Source organism: Ctenopharyngodon idella, chromosome 15 (genome assembly GCF_019924925.1).
Source record: "Ctenopharyngodon idella isolate HZGC_01 chromosome 15, HZGC01, whole genome shotgun sequence".
Lineage (NCBI taxonomy): Eukaryota > Metazoa > Chordata > Actinopteri > Cypriniformes > Xenocyprididae > Ctenopharyngodon > Ctenopharyngodon idella.
The window spans coordinates 28,269,990-28,287,869 of record NC_067234.1 but is presented as its reverse complement, the minus strand read 5'-3'; the positions used below and the strand labels follow the sequence as shown (position 1 = coordinate 28,287,869).

Here is a 17,880-nt window from a genome sequence, read left to right as displayed (position 1 = left end):
AGTCACATGAACTGTTTTATATATGTTTTTAGTAGCTTTCTGGGCATTGAAAAAGGCAGTGTTATTGCTGGCAATGCAGGCCTTACTGAGCCATCGGATTTTATCAAAAATATCTTAATTTGTGTTCCGAAGATGAACGCAGGTCTTACTGGTGTGGAACGACATGAGGGTGAGTAATAAATTACATAATTTTCATTTTTTGGGTGAACTAACCCTTTAAATGACTTTTCACAGTGAGGTAGCTCACCAATACCAGCAGCTAAAAAGGCTTTCCACACAATGACACCTCTTCCTCCATGCTTCACTGTGGTGGAGATGAATTTATCACTATATTTCTCAACAGATTTTCGAAGAAACCGCTCTGGAGTATCACTATGCAACTTGTGTTTCATTGTGATTCATCACTCCACATGCAACTTCCCATATTCTGCCAAAAAACTTAATTCTGTCTTTGTTTTTCTGAGACAGCAATGGATTTTTAAGCAGTGCATTTGCGTAAATGTCACTAATTTCCTGACCAATTATTTGTGGTCAAGACAATTAAAGGCTTAGGGTTTAGCCATTTTGGGCATTGCCCATTTTTTTGCGCAGGAGTGTATGTATGCTAGACAGACAGATGGACGGATGATAGATGAACCGATAATTGTCTGTCATTTTATGTATGTATGTATGTGTGTAAGAGATAGATAGATAGATAAACAGACAGACAGACAGACAGATAGATAGATAGATAGATAGATAGATAGATAGATAGATAGATAGATAGATAGATAAATGACAGTTGCTTGTTTTTTCTTAACTGATTTGTCTGATTTTAAACTTGACTTGTTTCTAAGCTTGATGTGAAGTTGGCCTCTGTTTAAAGGGAGGGCCTCCTGACTCTCTCTAATTGGCACTCCAATCAGCAGTGGGAGGCAGTTTTAAAGGCGTCTCCCCTCTTGCAGGCGCTTGTAAAACAATGAACGTCTTTGAGTGTGGACAATTTTGAATGCAGGCAGGCTGACAAGCTGGTAAACTTGCGTTACCTTCCCCGGCAATGACCCCCTGACTGAATGCGCTCAAGAGCGAAGTGAGAGAAAGTTTCCATTTTGCTCAGTTTTTATAAAGCCATTTAAACTTGGCGACAACAAACACATTTGCAGCTTCTTCAGATCTGTGTTTCAAAGTCTCGGAGGAAAACGGGAGCGGTGAGCCAGAGCCACGAAACGGATTATCGACGATCATTCACGGCATCGCACAGCTGGTTTACTTTATACGAACCGCTCGGATCTCTTTTAGACCGGGGTTGCCGGCAAGATCAACAGAGAAGGACAATTTTGCACATAATTCGATTTAATTGCATTGTTAGGAGAGCTTGTGGAACTTGCCCGCAAGTGTTGAGCAACTTTTAAAAGCGATGGTGGGAAGACTGAACTTGCGGAATGTGTCTGACGACGATCCGCTGGATATGAATTACAAAGCTGACCGGCCGCTGGACAGTCCGGACTCCGGTCTGCCTCCGAGTCCGAGCCCGAGCGTCTGGTTACTGCAGGGTACCGGGGCTGGAACCCCGATTACTGAAGACGAGAGCAGAGGAACAGCTGTGGTATGATTCTATGACATTTAATAGCACAAAAAGTACATATAATATAGTTTTTCATCTATACAAATGTATATTTTATTTTAGCATCATTTCAGTTAACAAACATGTTTTTATGTGTGTGTGTGTGTGTGTGTGTATATATATGTTACTTTAAAATATATGGATTAATTATTTATGTATGCATATATAATTTATTTGACTCAAAGTAATATTAAAAAAATTATGATTTGTTATTACAGGTTCCTAATAATCGCCAATTGCATGCGTTGTCCTATGGTGAAGGAATTGAACTCGATCCTCTGCCACTAAAAGAAATAAGGTGATTTTTTTTTTTTTTTTTTTTTCTTTCTTTCTTTACTGTAACCCCATCGCATGATTTTGGGATTTGGGCCATTTGCTCTGGGCAGGTGCAATTCATATGTAGTACTAACTTGTTACATGTGTTTTTACAGATACACGTCGTCAGTGCGTTATGATTCAGATCGGCACTTCATCCAGGACGTGACCCTGCAGCCCAAGGGTTTGGGTCTGGAGATGTGCAGCCAGACAGTGTTGGCCCTGCCTCAAAGCACCTGGAGACATTACAAGACCCAGCTGGAGTTCCAGCCCCGTCAGCGTGTGCAGCGCTACCAGAGCACCACCATAGTGTACCCTAAACACACCCGGACCTTCTACACCACCCAGCTCAATTATGACGGGCACAAGTTGACCAAGCGCTTCTTCTCTGCTGTAGAGCTGCAGGCTTCTGATTGCAAGGCTGGTCTTTGAAAGACACACGGGCATCTGTGCCTGACATTACGCCCATATGTACCAATTATAAACCACCGCCTGCATTCATTGAGTCCCAAGAGAGGGGGGAAAAAAGGAAACTCGGACTGAAATTGTTGCCAGTTGGAAAGGGGTTCCCAAGACAGACGTGCGGTTTTAGTGAGTTTAAGGCTGGAGGAGAGTAAGCAACTGTGTTGCGTTGTTTTTAAGGTTTGGTTAGAAGCAGCATATGGAGGATTGGATGGTTTTCTCCATCAGTGCTCAGTGGTAGTGTACAACAATGGGTTTAACTGTATGTAGAAATGTGGTTGATTTATTTAATAGTGAGATTCAAGTTTCAGATATTCTGCTCTGATCTTGGACCTTCACTGGTTTGAAAGGTTAGATTTGATGTTCAACTAGGACACATAGTTGGCCATAGAGAAATATGGGATGTACTAGAGTGCAAACTGATTTTTCCCACCATTAATTGTGTATTAGAATAACAAAATAGTGTATTTTAGGATTGGGATGCAAAGTTGGAGCTGCCGCACCATATATTTAATGTGTTTCACACTTCACTGAGATCTAGAAGGGAAAAATTCATATATTAGGGAGTAAAGGGTTTTCTGAAATAAAAAAACAGGGTATTTTAGGGTGTCTTTGCACAAGGGTGATATCTGGTATATCTGGGCTGAAACATTAAATCCATCAGAAGCTAAACTAACCTGCATATTATCACTACTGTAGCCACACTTGTCGTTATCCATATTTTCCTTTATGTAAAGGCTAGCTAACTTCCACAGCTCGGCTTGGTTTTAGTAAGTTGTTCTCTGTATGGTTACTCATGAAGGAAAAATTAGAAGTGGGGTCACATTAGAAATGAACTCAATTGTGCTTGATACTGCAGACTGAGTGTTTGAAATAAATTATAATGTAAATAACAGCACTTCAATTTAAAATGACTTTATTCTCTATTTATTTCTTGTTCTTGTTTTAATTTTCTTTTATTCTGTGCACAGTCATTGATCGAGTGAGTGACACAAATGTGCTGGTTTTAAAATCTGTAGTTGTGCTGTGTAATTTTTTTTTTTTTTTTTTTTTTTTTTATTCTTTTAACTCTGATTCTATTAATGTTTGTTAAGATGGATATTAACAGTTAAAATGAAATAAATCATTTTTTTTAAAGTGACATGCTGGTTTTTATTGTAATGTAATGTGCATTTTCCTTAATGTTTGCATTTTTGCATCATGCTAGAAAACAAGGCCTTTAAATGCAAAGTTAGTAGTGCAACTAGTGATCTTTTCATTTGTTGTTCTCGAGAGCCCCCTAGAGGTGAGAGTACGTATTAGAGGTCAGATGATAAAGGGATAGTTCACCCAAAAAATGAAAATTCTGTCATTTACTCACCCTCAAGTTGTTCCAAACCTGTGAATTTAGTTGTTCTTCTGAACACAAAAGAAGATATTTTGAAGAACGTCGGTAACCGTAACAGTTGATGGGCCCCATTGACTTCCATAGTATTGACTGTGGAACTGTTTGGTTACCCTTATTCTTCAAAATATCATATTTTGTGTTCAGCAGAAGAAAGAAATTCATACAGGCTTGGAACAACTTGGGTGAGAAAATGACAGAATTTTCATTTTTGGGTGAACTATCCCTTTAAAAGCATTTTACTCTGAAACAATATGAAGGTAGTTATTTCAAAATGTATTGTATTATATATAAAACATGCATTTCTTTTTGAAGTTTAAATGATACAAGAACTTTAATACTTTACTAGCTGTCAATGCAGGCCAAGCTCTTGATGAGATATACTTGAGCTGCCAAATAGCGCTTCCTTCTGTTGGCTTTATAAATCTCAATCCTCTCTTCTTCCTCCACAGGGTTGGCCAGCACTCCCACCCATCTCAGACTCTCCTGGGGCTGGCTCATGGATGTCTTTGGTGGCATCTTTTTAGATTGGTTGGGTCTGGCTGTGGATACAGACAACGTTTTGTGTCGTCTACTCCCTTATTTGGCCATTTTTCTGGTCTTCTGGGAGCATGTAAGACCTACAGGCGTGTTCTTCAGCTCTCTCATGGTCTCAGGTTTTGCTTTAGACTTTTGGCTCTGGTCTACAGGTGATTTATCTACTGCTGTTTTCCATTGAAGCATCTTAAGGGTTAATCCTTTTGTGATACCTGTGAAGGTAACAATGTCGAGTGTTATTTTAGAATAAATTGATATTTTAATTACAGTTTTTTAACTCTTACAATATCAAGTGACCTGTGATTTACATGTTAAATCAGTGTAAAGATGCTAAAACTAGTAGCTATAACAAAAAGCATCTTTCTCACCCACCTGTATCATTAGAATGTGAATGAGATGGTCTGACCTGACATGTAATAGTAAATGATCCACTGTTACGTTTCTTGATCATTTTTATATATATATTACTTTGGTCTTACACATTGGAGTGTCAGTTTGCCTTTTTATTATTATTATTTAAATACTGGGAACAACTAAAACTGACTACGGGACGTCAAAAAGGCCATTCCTTTCCGTGGCTCATTGTTTACGTTCAATATACTAAACAATTCTCCACGGCAACCATCCCATATTTCTTAGTGAAAGTGTATATACATACTTATTTTTCATTTAAAATGTGCTAATGTGTAATTTAAAATGTCATTAGGCTACAGAATTCGTAGGAAGTGTTCTTTGTTTATCCACTCAAACGTCTGTTTTTATTAGAAGAAGCATTTGGCACTGAATGATCCAATCGGATACATTTCTAGCAAAAGCATAGAAATGGGTGGGACATGGATCAGTAGCCAATAGGAATGTAGAAGTAAAGCCTTCGTTTTTCATTGATCACGTGCTTCTCTGAAAACAAAACAACACGCGCTCCTGCCCTGAGCATCATGAGAAATGAAGGCGTAGGCCTGCTCGATACACGCTTTGAAGCTTCAGTGTCATATGTAACATATCACTAGCCAATCGTACACATTTGTAGATGTTGAGGTTTTAACTTGGTATACGTCCTAGCATGTCGTATGTAACTTACAACGCAATATAATGTAAACAAAAACTGTAACAAATATACGATCTAATGGCGTGTTTATTTTATAGTTGTTGTAGATTGGTGTAACGAAAGAGCTGAGAGTTGCTTGAGTTTCGTTTTCAGATGGATGCTTCTGGATCACAACAACTGCTCGATGACTGGGATGACATTAGCGACTCAGAATTTCTCAACATCCCTTCCGAGCAACAAAACATCGGTAAAATATCGTGTAATTTGTCTCTGTCTTTTGTGAGCCCCAAAATATTGTGTAATTTTGGTCAGTTGTATGTTATTGTAGTCATGCGTTTTTCCTTTCCGTTCATTTGTTTGTATAATCGGTGTATCTTTTTCTTTCCACTGAAAGAAAAACGAGATGCAACTTGTACATTGTTGTTAGGGTTTATATACACGTAAACAGTATTTTTCTATGTCTTTTGAGATCCCCAGCGTCCTCTCAGTAGTGAAACTGATGGTGAACACTCAGTGGACTTTGACAGCCCCAGTGTGTCCACTTCATCAGTATACAAGTTAGTATTTTTTTGTGATATTTAGAGAAAAAAATGTTTCTAGACATTGTGTGCAGACATGGAACCCACGCCATTCTACTACACTGCAACATTTTGTTGTTTCTTTGCTGTTGTCACATAACATAATGCTCTACTGTTCAGCCATGACGAAGAGGCTTTGGGGCAAGAAACAGTAAAAACTGATTATGCAAGGGGTTTAAAGAGAAAGAGCCTCCATGAAAACAGCTTCAGCCCAATGCAACGCTTCCTCAAGCGGCATCTGAGTGTGACCCTCCTGTGTGACCAGTCTTGGTGTGAGATGAAGACTGTTTACAGTCTTTTGAAGCCATATCTCAAAAGAAAAGACCTGCAACGCACTGAGGTGCAAATAGGAAAAGAAATACATTTATCAAGAGGTGATGTTAATAATAAACCACACTGGCTTTCAATACTTTATTGTGTATAGTGTGACATAAATACATAATGTATCATGCATATTATTGCTTTTCATCTCCAGAACTGGAGATACAGGACACTGTTCCTATAGATATCCGGACTAGAGAGGATGCAGAAGCCATCAAACTTCTCAACATGTTACACATGATTCCACGGTTAGAAGCAGGTGTGTAGACATAGTTTTTGGTGTTGTTTTGGTACTTAGATGAGGTATAAACATTTAATTTTCAAACATCTTATTTCAGGAGAATGTGTGCGAGAGTTCCCTGTGTTTGGTGTGCAGGAAGGTGTTTTTGTCATGGGGGTCATTGACGAGCTGATGTATAACCAGAAGGGGGAGCTGGTCCTAAATGAACTCAAGACACGCAAACACAACTCCATGCCTAGTTCTGCACAAGATAAAGTCAACTGCTTTCAGGTGAGTTGGAGTTATTTATTGCAGATATGGCCTTTGTCCTCAATGACACAGCAGTAAATAAGTGCAATGTGCTTTTGTGAACAGCTGTCTTGCTTAGCCTGGACTTCATTGTGTTTCCACATACATGTGGCCATATAATGTGGGTCAATCATGCTCATTGTTTGTCCTATCTATTAATTTATTTATTAAAAAAAAAATTACAAATTTAATTCACACATACAATGACCTGAAAACATCTTTTCTATAAAAAGTATGATAATTTTTGTTTAAAAATATTTTAAAGTAAAAAATGTCAGGGTTATACAACTGTCCTAAAAATAATAATTTCATAATAATAATAATAAAAAATACTCATGAAATAATGAAATTCTAGAGATGAAAAACTTAAGTAGTTTGGTGTAATATTATTTTATTGTTTCTTAGTAGAAAAAAAATCTGTTTTATTTTAGTATTATTTATATACTCTTATAGTATTTCTTAATATTTTCAATTAGCTTTTATTTTTATATTGTCAGTTTTCATTTAATTTTAGTTTTAAGTATAAATATTTTGGTTATGTGATTTTGTCTTTTTTTTTTTTTTTTTTTTAATGCACTATATTGCCAAAAGTTTTGGGACTCCCCTCCATATCATTGAGTTCAGGTGTTCCAATCACTTCCATGGCCACAGGTGTATAAAATCAAGCACCTAGGCATGCAGACTGCTTCTACAAACATTTGTGAAAGAATGTGTCGCTCTCAGGAGCTCAGTGAATTCAAGCGTGGTACCGTGATAGGTTGCCACCTGTGCAATAAGTCCATTTGTGAAATTTCCTCACTACTAAATATTCCACGGTCAACTGTTAGTGGTATCATAACAAAGTGGAAGCAATTGGGAACAACAGCAACTCAGCCATGAAGCGCGGGGTCAGCGCATGCTGAGGTGCACAGTGCTTTCTGCAGAGTCAATAGCTACAGACCTCCAAACTTTGTGTGGCCTTCAGATTAGCTCAAGAACAGTGTGTAGAGAGCTTAATGGAATGGGTTTCCATGGTCAAGCACCTGCATACAGGCCTTACATCACCAAGTGCAATGCAAAGCGTCGGATGCAGTGATGTAAAGCACGCCGCCACTGGACTCTAGAGCAGTGGAGACATGTTCTCTGGAGTGACAAATCACGCTTCTCTGTCTGGCAATCTGATGGACGGGTCTGGGTTTGGCGGTTGCCAGGAGAACGGTACTTGCCTGACTGCATTGTGCCAAGTGTAAAGTTTGATGGAGGGGGGATTATGGTGTGGGGTTGTTTTTCAGGGGTTGGGCTTGGCATCTTAATGCTTCAGCATACCAAGACATTTTGGACAATTTCATGCTCCCAACTTTGTGGGAACAGTTTGGGGATGGCCCCTTCCTGTTCCAACATGACTGCACACCAATGCACAAAGCAAGGTCCATAAAGACATGGATGAGCGAGTTTGGTGTGGAGGAACTTGACTGGCCTGCACAGAGTCCTGACCTCAACCCGATAGAACACCTTTGGGATGAATTAGAGAATTAGGCCTTCTCGCCAACATCACTGCCTGACCTCACAAATGCGCTTCTAGAAGAATGGTCAAAAATTCCCATAAACACACTCCTAAACCTTGTGGAAAGCCTTCCCAGAAGAGTTGAGGCTGTTATAGCTGCAAAGGGTGGGCCAACTCCATATTAAACCCTTACGGATTAAGAATGGGATGTCATTAAAGTTCATGTGCACGTAAAGGCAGGCGTCCCAAAACTTTTGGCAATATAGTGTATCTTTCTATTCAGCTTTAATTTATTTTATTTCAGTTAGTATTATTAATTTTGGTACTTCAGCTTAAATGTATTTATTTAAGTTTCTAATTTTCTTATGTTATACATTTTTTTAAATATTTTATTTCATTTCAGCTTTATTTCAGTTACCAAAAATGATTTTTAATAGTTTCAGTTATATTTTTAGTTTAAACCACTGGTAAATAATTCTTTTAACAAAACAGCTTATTAATATTTGAAAAGAATTATGTCTGCAAAATCAAAGTCATGTGTGTGACTCCCCAAAACTGAATTAATAATTGATGATATTTATAGAAATACTTTTTACCATGAAAATATATTTAAAATTTTTTTTTTTTTTTTTTTTCATATCAAATCAAACCAAAATCAATCCTTTTCTTTATTATGCAAACTCTAATCACCATTTACCGTACATACTGGATCTTTATATCTGTTTTTTAAACTGCCCTTCTGTTATTCAGGCGGGCCTGTATAAATTACTATTTGATGGACTGGTCAGAGGGGAAGTGAAGAAAGACCATGTTTTAAATCACCTTAAACTGCGTTCAACTCAAGTGCTTGGAGCAAGAGTCCAGGCCCATGCTAAAAGCATTGGGGTTCAGGTGACTACCTTTGAGGAAATGCTTGATGCCCTACTAATAACTGTGTCATGTTCTGATCTTCCATGCGTTGACCTGCTTCAGCTTGAATACTATCACCAAGGCTCTAGTGGACCCATTGGGAACAGAGTCGCTCCTTTCGATGAAGCCCAACTACGGGCAGAGCTTCAGGGTTATCTGGCCTACTGGACAGGCCAGAGGGAACCCAAAGGGGTGGACATAGAGGAGGCCTGGAAATGTAGATCATGCCTGTATGAACGGACTTGTGAATGGAGAAAGAATAGATTGCAAGTATCTGACCAACAAACAGCTCATGCTAGCTCTTGCTCATGATTTACAGTTTACACAAGCATTTGAATGTGGCAACTATTGATTACTTTTGTCATATTTTTAGCTTTTAAGTTTTATGCTTTTATCATTGCTTATGTGTTCTATTGAAGTCTTTCAGATTTTAAATGTTGATGTGATGTGAATGTTATTCTATAATGCAACTCTATAATGACTGTGAGTGATGCGTTGTGAATTCATAATGCATGATTTAATTTATAATGCAATTTTTTGATTAGAATGGCTTTAATGGAAGCAAGATGAAAGCTTTCTTACTTTGTGTACATTAAGAATTTTTTGCCCACTTAGCTAGTGGAACGGATATGTGCTTTTCAGTGAACAATGCCTTCAGTCAAGGGAGGCCGACATACACAGATCAGGCATCAGCCTTCGCTCCATGCATCAGTGAGCTTTGGCTGGCCATGACCCTGTTGCCGGTTCACCACTGTTCCTTCCTTGGGCCACTTTTGATAGACACTGACCACTGCAGACTAGGAACACCCCACAAGAGCTGCAGTTTTGGAGATGCTCTGAACCAGTCGTCTAGCCATCACAATTTGGCCCTTATCAAATTCACTCAAATCCTTACACTTGCCCATTTTTCCTGCTTCTAACACATCAACTTTGAGGACAAAATGTTCTCTTGCTGCCTAATATATCCCACCCACTAACAGGTGCCGTGATGAAGAGAAAATCAGTGTTATTCACTTCACCTGTCAGTGCTCATAATGGTATGCCTGATGGGTGTAAATATATAATACATTTAAAGTGAACAAATTACATATATACAGAACTTCTAAAATAAAAACACATTTCTATTACTTTTTATAACACATGATAATAATAAAATAGAATCCCATATGGGATATATATGTGTGTGTGTGTGTGTGTGTGTGTGTGTGTTCATGTCGCTTTTGTTTGTCCTCTTTTACTTCTTTTTTTAAACAAAGATGTACATCATTAACCTTAGCCATTATGCATTAAAAAATATTAATAGTTAAACAACTAATAATGCTAATCAATAACTAAATAAATTATGATATAATTACATGGTTTAATTATGTTTGTCACTATCAAAATATCTTATAATATTTCTGTTTTTTGATGGAATATGTGCCATTAGATGGTGCAATTTTACCATTTATATTTACTGAGCCATTTCTGTAAGATGATAATATGATAAGCAATATGATAACTATGACATTATCAGTCTGTATTTGACAGTTATTGCTAATGTTAAATCAGTGATGCGGTGTGCCAAAGACTGGAAATCCCATATTTTGATTAGCAGATCTCTCATAGTGATACACTAGGGTTGATATGGAGAGGCTTGTTTATTTGGGCCTGAAATTTAATCTGGCACTGACCTCAGCACTGCTGTTCTTCATATGTCGTCATCGAGCCCAGGCCTTCGAGCATGTCCTTGTTATCAATATGACACTGTCGGACTAGGAATGACACATCTGGCATTTAAAAGAGGCCACACACTCCCTCAGGGTGCTCTCCATGTGAACCTAAATCACAAAACAACACACAAACACATTAGTCAGTCTTTAAATTCAATGCACAAGGTGTGTAGCCATGAATTATAAGTTGTTTTAATTGCCTCTACATAATGATTTGATGTATTATTTTCCTTATTGCTTATCTCATGATCATCACATAACTGACTGCAAATCCTAAAGGGATAGTTTACCCCAAAATGAAAATTTTGTTATCGTTTACTCACCTTCAAGTTGTTCCAAACCTGTATGAGTTTCTACTGTCAAACACAAAATAAGATATTCTGAATAGATACTGTGATTTTGAATGTTGGTAACCAGACAGTTGACGGTAGCCATTGACTTCCATAGTAGATGATGACATTATTTTCATTTTTGGATGAACTATCTCTTTAATAGAGAAGAGTCTGTGCTCTAATTTGATACCGGTAATGATTTTACCCTGCTTTGCCCATGCGCGTGCATCGAACACCCGTGAGGCTGAGAGCAGCCATTATTAGATTGTGTCGGTTGAGGTCTGCTCTAATCTGCTAGTCGACAGGCTAAAAGAGCCATACCCTGTGCTGTGTTTGCTCATGTCTGCACTAAAGCATGCCATCTTCCTTAACGCAACCGGCCATAGGAACCTGCAGTACCGTCTGGTCTGATGAAGTCACTCAGGCGCTAATGACCCCTCATTCAAGGCTCTTAAAAGCACTCCCACTCACTCAGTCTCTAGTAAAGTGCTTCAGCACTTCACTTCAGCCTTTGTAAACTCTGTCACCTGGAAGACAGAGGAGCCATCCTACACTAATGTGGCCCATCGGTTCATGCTCTGTTTGTCTTGCTCACTGATTTGCACCAAACTCAATTCCTGCCTTCCCTGATCAATAGGACGCCCAACAAAAGGGTCTCCGAATGGTGATTGCATTAAGGCACAGACAAAAAGAAGTTAAAAGGCTCCATTCTTCCTTTACCTATCATGTTAGAAAAGTGAGTGTGGAGTGCATGGGAACTAATGCAAATATAAATTTGTCAGGACTTTGGAATCATTCATTTTGCATTGTGATGTCTTGCATTGATGAATGTCATTACATTGGTTTACATAATTCCCTGTAGGCAAATAATCCTTCTAGCATATTGCACAGGGTGAATCTCACCTATTACATAGTTCAAGTGTTAGTTCACCCAAAAATGAAAATGCTGTCATTAATTACTCACCCTCATGTCGTTCCACACCTGTAAGACCTTCATTCATCTTCAGAACACAAATTAAGATATTTGATAAAATCCAATGGCTCAGTAAGGCCTGCATCGCCAGCAATAACACTCCCTTTTTTCAATGCCCAGAAAGCTACTAAAAACATATTTAAATCAGTTCATGTGACTACAGTGGTTCAACCTTAATATTATAAAGTGATGAGAATACTTTTTTTGCTGCAAAAATAACAAAATAGTGACTTTTTTCGACAATATCTAGTGATGGGCGATTTCAAAACACTGCTTCATGAAGCTTCAAAGCTTTACGAATCTTTTGTTTCGAATCAGTGGTTCAGAGCACCAAAATCACATGATTTCAGTAAACGAGGCTTCGTTACGTCATAAGTGTTTTGAAACTTCAATAGTTCACGTGACTTTGGCAGTCTGATACACGCTCTGAACCACCGATTCGAAACAAATGATTCGTAAAGCTTTGAAGCTTCATGAAGCTTTCATGTTTTGAAATTCCCTTATCACTAGATATTGTTGAATAAAGTTGCTATTTTGTTATTTTTGGTGCACAAAAAGTATTCTCGTCGCTTTATAATATTAAGGTTGAACCACTGTAGTCACATGAACTGATTTAAATATGTTTTTAGTAGCTTTCTGGGCATTGAAAAAAGAAGTGTTATTGCTGGCGATGCAGGCCTCACTGAGCCATCAGATTTGATCAAAAATATCTTAATTTGTGTTCCGAAGATGAATGAAGGTCTTACGGGTGTAGAACGACATGAGGGTGAGTAATTCACGATATAATTTTCATTTTTGGGTGAACTAACCCTTTAAAATATTGTCTAATATAAAGGGGTCAGTACGATTTTTTTGAAATGTTTATGAAAGAAGCTCACCGAGGCTGTATTTATTTGATCAAAAAATATGTGTAAAATGTGTAATATTGTGCAAAATTATTACAATTAAAAATAATTGTTTTCTATTTTAAAATGTAATTTATTCTTGGGATGGCAAAGCTGTTTTGTCATCACAGAAATAAATTTTCAGCATCATTACTCCAGTCTTCAGTGTCACATGATCCTTCAGAAATCATTCTAATATGCAGAATTGGTGCTGAAGTAACATTTCTTCCTTTAATTTTTATTAAAAACAGTTTTGCGAAAATTATGATGATGCATGTTTTTCAGGATTTTTGCAATTTTATTGCATGAATAAAAGTATTTATTTTTTTAAAATCTTACTGGTTACTGCAAAGAAATAATGCATGATGCACAGACTGAAAACTATGCAGTAAATCCATTAAAGTGTAAGCCTGTGACGCAGATCTCATTACAGAGTGACAGCGGTCTGCTGCCACAATAATGTAACTGAGCCAGAATTCAGCTCCACCCTACCCAGTGTGGAGATCCCCACACGGTCAAATGATCCCGGTCTGGAGAAACTGAAACCCACAGGCCTCTTTACTAAGCTAAAGCAAAACATGAGGAAGTCTTTGGACCCAACCAGCAGCTGTCCACAACCCCAATCTCACCGTCATCATTAGTCAACTGCAAAACACCTCTGTCTCCAGTTCTGACTCTTTAATCCCAGGGATCAGTGCTACACTGTGGTTAGACTGGAATCTGCTGCATGTGATCTCAGAAACTCAGAGAGCGCTAGGGCCTAATATCACTGACGTCATCATTTTGATAATATAATGAAATATGAGTCTGTGTTTGGACTAATGCTGAGGGGGATGGAGGAAGGGAGAAGAGGGTTGTGACTTGTGAGAAAAGTAAGTGTTATTTCAGTCCAGTTCTCAAACAGAGTCTTGGAAACTTCATCTTTCAGCAAGTATGTGATTAATAGATTAGGTTACGACATGGTTTAAATGATGAAACAATAGATATACACTTTAGAAAATCATTTTTAGAAGTTGTAAATAAAACAGATGGAGAAAATATTATTACAGTCCTTCTACTTCAAAATTTTACAATTAATTATTGCCGTTTCTTTGTAATTATTTGTGAAATTTACTAGCAGTTTCTGAGAATTGTTTCAATGTAAATCTTACACCAAATTATTTTCAGTGTACTGCTCAACATTTAAATAAGGACACTTTAGAGCTTTTCACACTTGAAATAATTAACCCTGGGCCATTCTAAACCCTGGGTAAACGAAATCCTGACTTATCTTGCTTCACGGTTCACACTGCTCATAATTTACCTGCCGTTAACAATTAATCCTGGGTATTCATTCATAAGCTGACGTTTCACATTGTACATTCCTAACCCCTGGGTTAACGTTCTTATTTGCATATTTGCAGTGTCAGTGTCATCGATTGGATAAACGCAGCACGCGACTTGTTTACATAGCTCTAGCATTGTGCATCCTCATGTTGCCAACTGAATCCTGAATGGACATTTCCGACTATAAAGGTAAGAATGAAACGGTCTCTTCTTCACTCAAATTGTAGCGTTTTCTGTCAGAATTTGACATTTTTTTCCTCTCAAACGCTGAATTTATTGTTTATAAACAATGCGCAGTGTTTCCATGACGGCAGGTTTCATAACCCCAAGTAAAAAGTGGCACTAACCCCACTCCTAAATTAAAAAAAAAAAAGGTTAAAAGCGATGTTTAGAATGACAATAACCTGGGGTTAAATGCAGTGTTAAAAGCCCTAGGCCCGGTTTCACAGACAGGGCTTAGTCTAAGCCAGGATTAGGCCTTAGTTCAATTAGGGCATTCAAGTAGCTTTTATAAACATTCACTAGAAAAAAATACTACTGGTGTGCATCTTGAGACAAAACAATGGCTCTGACATATTTTAAGATCTGTTAGTACAAGTTGCTTTCAGTTAAAACAGTTCAAACATGCATTTTAGTCTAGGACTAGCTTAAGCCTTGTCTTTGAAACCGGGGGCTAGGCTAACTTCAACAGTATCCTAAAAAAGTGTTATATTTTTAGAAAAAAAGTCTAGCATAGTATATTTTGCTATCTAAAGCAATGAATTGTATACATTTTAGTTGCGACCAAATGGAAAGGTTTTTTTTAAATAACTCAATAAACACAAGAAAAACTCTTTTTCACCCAGTTCTGCTCATGCACAGAGGGCTAGTGGTTTTGAATGCATTCAAGTCATTTGATACCAGGCACTTTGTTTTGCTGTAAAGGACATCTTAATTCACTCTTTTACATTTTTGGCAGAACACAAGGCCCATTAGTGCATTAGTGCCTTCATGCAAACCCTGTTAACACAGATCTTATTGCGTGCACATTTTGTCCTAATAGAGTAATTGTCCTCTTGTCCTGGAAAGTAAAAAAGCAGAGCAGAGTATCATTTTTCATTTTGTGCTGTGTGAGGGAGCTAGAGAGAACCGCGTAAGTCAGTGGCCTCCAGGTAAGACTCTGAAACATCCTTTAGTGAAGAAACAAATAACTCAGAGTGAAACAAATTAACTTATTAAAGTACACAGGATCCAGGGGCTGAGATAAGAGCAGGCTGTGTGTAAGACAATGTGAGTTCAGCTGTGTGTGTTTGTTTCAGCAGGAGAAGTGAGAGTGAGTGTTCGCATATTAGTGGCACAAGTGCTCTTGTGTGCGTGTGGATGCAAGCTTGTGTACATGAGAGATTAATTGAGCTGTTCAGAAACGTGCTGGGTTAATGAAATGGCAGTTGACAGTGACCGTGCTGCACAGGAAGCCCTTTAACGGGGCTTTATCTCTGTCACATGGCACAGAAAGAAACACAGTTAATTATGTAGGTCACAAGTCAATTTGATATCTTACATTTCTGAGGGAATAAAATCCTTTCAACTTTTTTTACTGTGTATGTAATGTTGCTGTTTGAGCATGAAAAAGGTCTGCAAAGTTACAAAACACAAAGTACACACTTAAGGGAGTTATTCTGTATATCAGTAAGCACTGTTTCTGAACTCCCTGAAACACCTCGATTGTGTAGCCTTCTACTTCTGGGAACATACATATCATAATATTCCTCAGTTAAATAATTCCCACCCAATGCATACACAGAAAAGGGGCGGGGCCTGGTTGAGTTGCAATAAGTGTATTGAAGCTCACGGCTATGGTAAGGGCCATGACATTTCGGAAACATGCTCAAAGCAGTTGACCAATCACAACACAATGGTCCAGCTGACCAATCAGAGCACATTGCACTTTTTGGAAGGAGGGGCTTCATAGAGACAGCAACTAAACAGAGCAGACTGAGTAGAGAGGTGCGTTAAAATGTAACGTGATAAATGTGTTTTTTAAACATTTAAGCATGAAAACCTAGTAGACCCCAAAAACCAAATCAAGACATGGCATGAAATGGCAGCCACTCTCGTCTAAAAAGTACATTATGTTCCTTATTATTGCAGTTTTGTATTTTAGAACGTTTTTTCAGTACAGTGGCAAGTGCATTTTTCCCTTAGGTCAAACACACTCACACACAACACACACATTTTGCTTATTCATGCAAGATGAGAAGATATGAATTCATTTGCTATTTTTAGCATGCTCATATAGTAAGTCTGCACACTTTGGCCAGGCAGAGGACATTTGACGATTCAAGCAGAGAACAAATTTAGCAAATCATGTAGAAAAGGCAGATGAAATGAATGTAGATGAACAAATAGTGCAAATTAAAGATGTGTCCTCACAGGATTTATTCATTTTTACTGAGCTGTTGCTTAGCTGAAGCACTTAAAGGGATAGTTAAGCTAAAAAATAAAATTCTGTAAATTCCAAATTCGTAGGTGTTTCATTCTTCAGTATGACACAAAAGGAGATGTTTAGTAGAATGTTCACACTGCTCTTTAAGTACAATGAAAGTCAATAGATCAATTCCTTAATCACAAAAAACACCTTAATAATAACCTGTTTGACTTGCATGCTATATTCCAAGTTATATATAGCTATTTGTTTTTCATGCGTCTTCTAACTGCAACTGCAAACATGCCGAATTTGAATATGCATATATTCACACTGCATGAATGAAATTTGAATGTGAGCATGAGAGGAACAAAGCTATGCCTTTTTTGGAGTGTCTATTTACACTAAGTGTGTTTGACTTGTTGGCAAACACTATTTACACTAGCTCCGCCCACCAGTGTCTGGTTGGGTCTTCAGTGGCGCAGTCTTGGCTTCAACATCTTCAGTGGAGCAGCAGTAGCGACTAAGGCTCACAGACCTGGCTTTTAACGTGATCGACACGGGTTCGAATCCGCGTTTTGACAAGCTCGCATTTATTTTCAATAAAAATGAAAATAATGTTTTAAAAGTGGAAATAAACTGCGAATGAGTGTTTAATAATATTACTATAGGTAACACCTATATATAAATATAATCATTTACACTCTATGATGCATCCTGTTAATGTACAAAAATATTGAGGTGCAAATAGTATCTGCCAATATACAGATAGCATCTAATTACTATTTACTCTTATTGCAAAGAACTAATAGCCTACTTTTACATGGTGTAAATAGAATCTATCGCTATTTTCACCTAGTGTAAATAGCAAATCGCTAAGAAAATGCTGCTATTGTCACTTAGTGTAAATAGCATCTATTGCTAAGAAAATATGCTATTTTCACTTAGTGTAAATAGCATCTATTGCTTAGCATCACTTAGTGCAAATAGTCGCTGCCTATTTTTTTTCCCCAGTAAAGTTCTAGCAGCCACAGCTGCGATTTTTTACTGTGAATTACAGTGAAGAAATTGTTGTTCATTCAA

At 37.8% G+C, this 17,880-nt stretch overlaps 2 protein-coding genes and 1 long non-coding RNA gene across 9 annotated transcripts; 2 read left to right on the top strand and 1 right to left on the bottom strand.

Moving 5' to 3' along the window:
• Positions 1-943: 943 nt before the first annotated feature.
• On the top strand, positions 944-3,521 carry rflnb (refilin B). Its single transcript, XM_051862054.1, has 3 exons — positions 944-1,585; positions 1,822-1,901; positions 2,035-3,521. Exons 1-3 carry the CDS (start codon positions 1,397-1,399, stop codon positions 2,348-2,350), a joined length of 585 nt encoding a protein of 194 aa, XP_051718014.1. The 5' UTR covers positions 944-1,396; the 3' UTR covers positions 2,351-3,521.
• LOC127495309 (uncharacterized) lies at positions 3,413-12,209 on the bottom strand. Its single transcript, XR_007925105.1, has 2 exons — positions 10,840-12,209; positions 3,413-4,513 (listed from the first exon to the last, which is right to left on the bottom strand). It is a non-coding gene; the product is annotated as an uncharacterized LOC127495309 (long non-coding RNA).
• exo5 (exonuclease 5) lies at positions 5,200-10,520 on the top strand. 7 transcript variants are annotated; one of them, XM_051862050.1, is made up of 7 exons: positions 5,203-5,593; positions 5,816-5,903; positions 6,045-6,298; positions 6,400-6,504; positions 6,584-6,756; positions 9,008-9,148; positions 9,230-10,520. In XM_051862050.1, exons 1-7 carry the CDS (start codon positions 5,500-5,502, stop codon positions 9,476-9,478), a joined length of 1,104 nt encoding a protein of 367 aa, XP_051718010.1. In that variant the 5' UTR covers positions 5,203-5,499; the 3' UTR covers positions 9,479-10,520. The 7 variants fall into 7 exon arrangements, with proteins under 7 accessions (XP_051718012.1, XP_051718010.1, XP_051718006.1 ...); XM_051862047.1 differs by having other exon boundaries at positions 5,215-5,366; positions 5,445-5,593; positions 9,008-10,520; XM_051862048.1 differs by having other exon boundaries at positions 5,277-5,293; positions 5,445-5,593; positions 9,008-10,520.
• Positions 12,210-17,880: the final 5,671 nt, after the last annotated feature.

Coding starts and splice junctions, on each gene's coding strand:
- rflnb (XM_051862054.1), top strand. CDS start 1,397: ATGGTGGGAAGACTGAACTTGCGGAATGTGTCTGACGACGATCCGCTG. Junction 1,586..1,821: donor AGAGCAGAGGAACAGCTGTG/GTATGATTCTAT, acceptor TTGTTATTACAG/GTTCCTAATAATCGCCAATT. Junction 1,902..2,034: donor CTGCCACTAAAAGAAATAAG/GTGATTTTTTTT, acceptor GTGTTTTTACAG/ATACACGTCGTCAGTGCGTT.
- exo5 (XM_051862046.1), top strand. CDS start 5,500: ATGGATGCTTCTGGATCACAACAACTGCTCGATGACTGGGATGACATT. Junction 5,904..6,044: donor TCCACTTCATCAGTATACAA/GTTAGTATTTTT, acceptor TCTACTGTTCAG/CCATGACGAAGAGGCTTTGG. Junction 6,505..6,583: donor GATTCCACGGTTAGAAGCAG/GTGTGTAGACAT, acceptor ATCTTATTTCAG/GAGAATGTGTGCGAGAGTTC.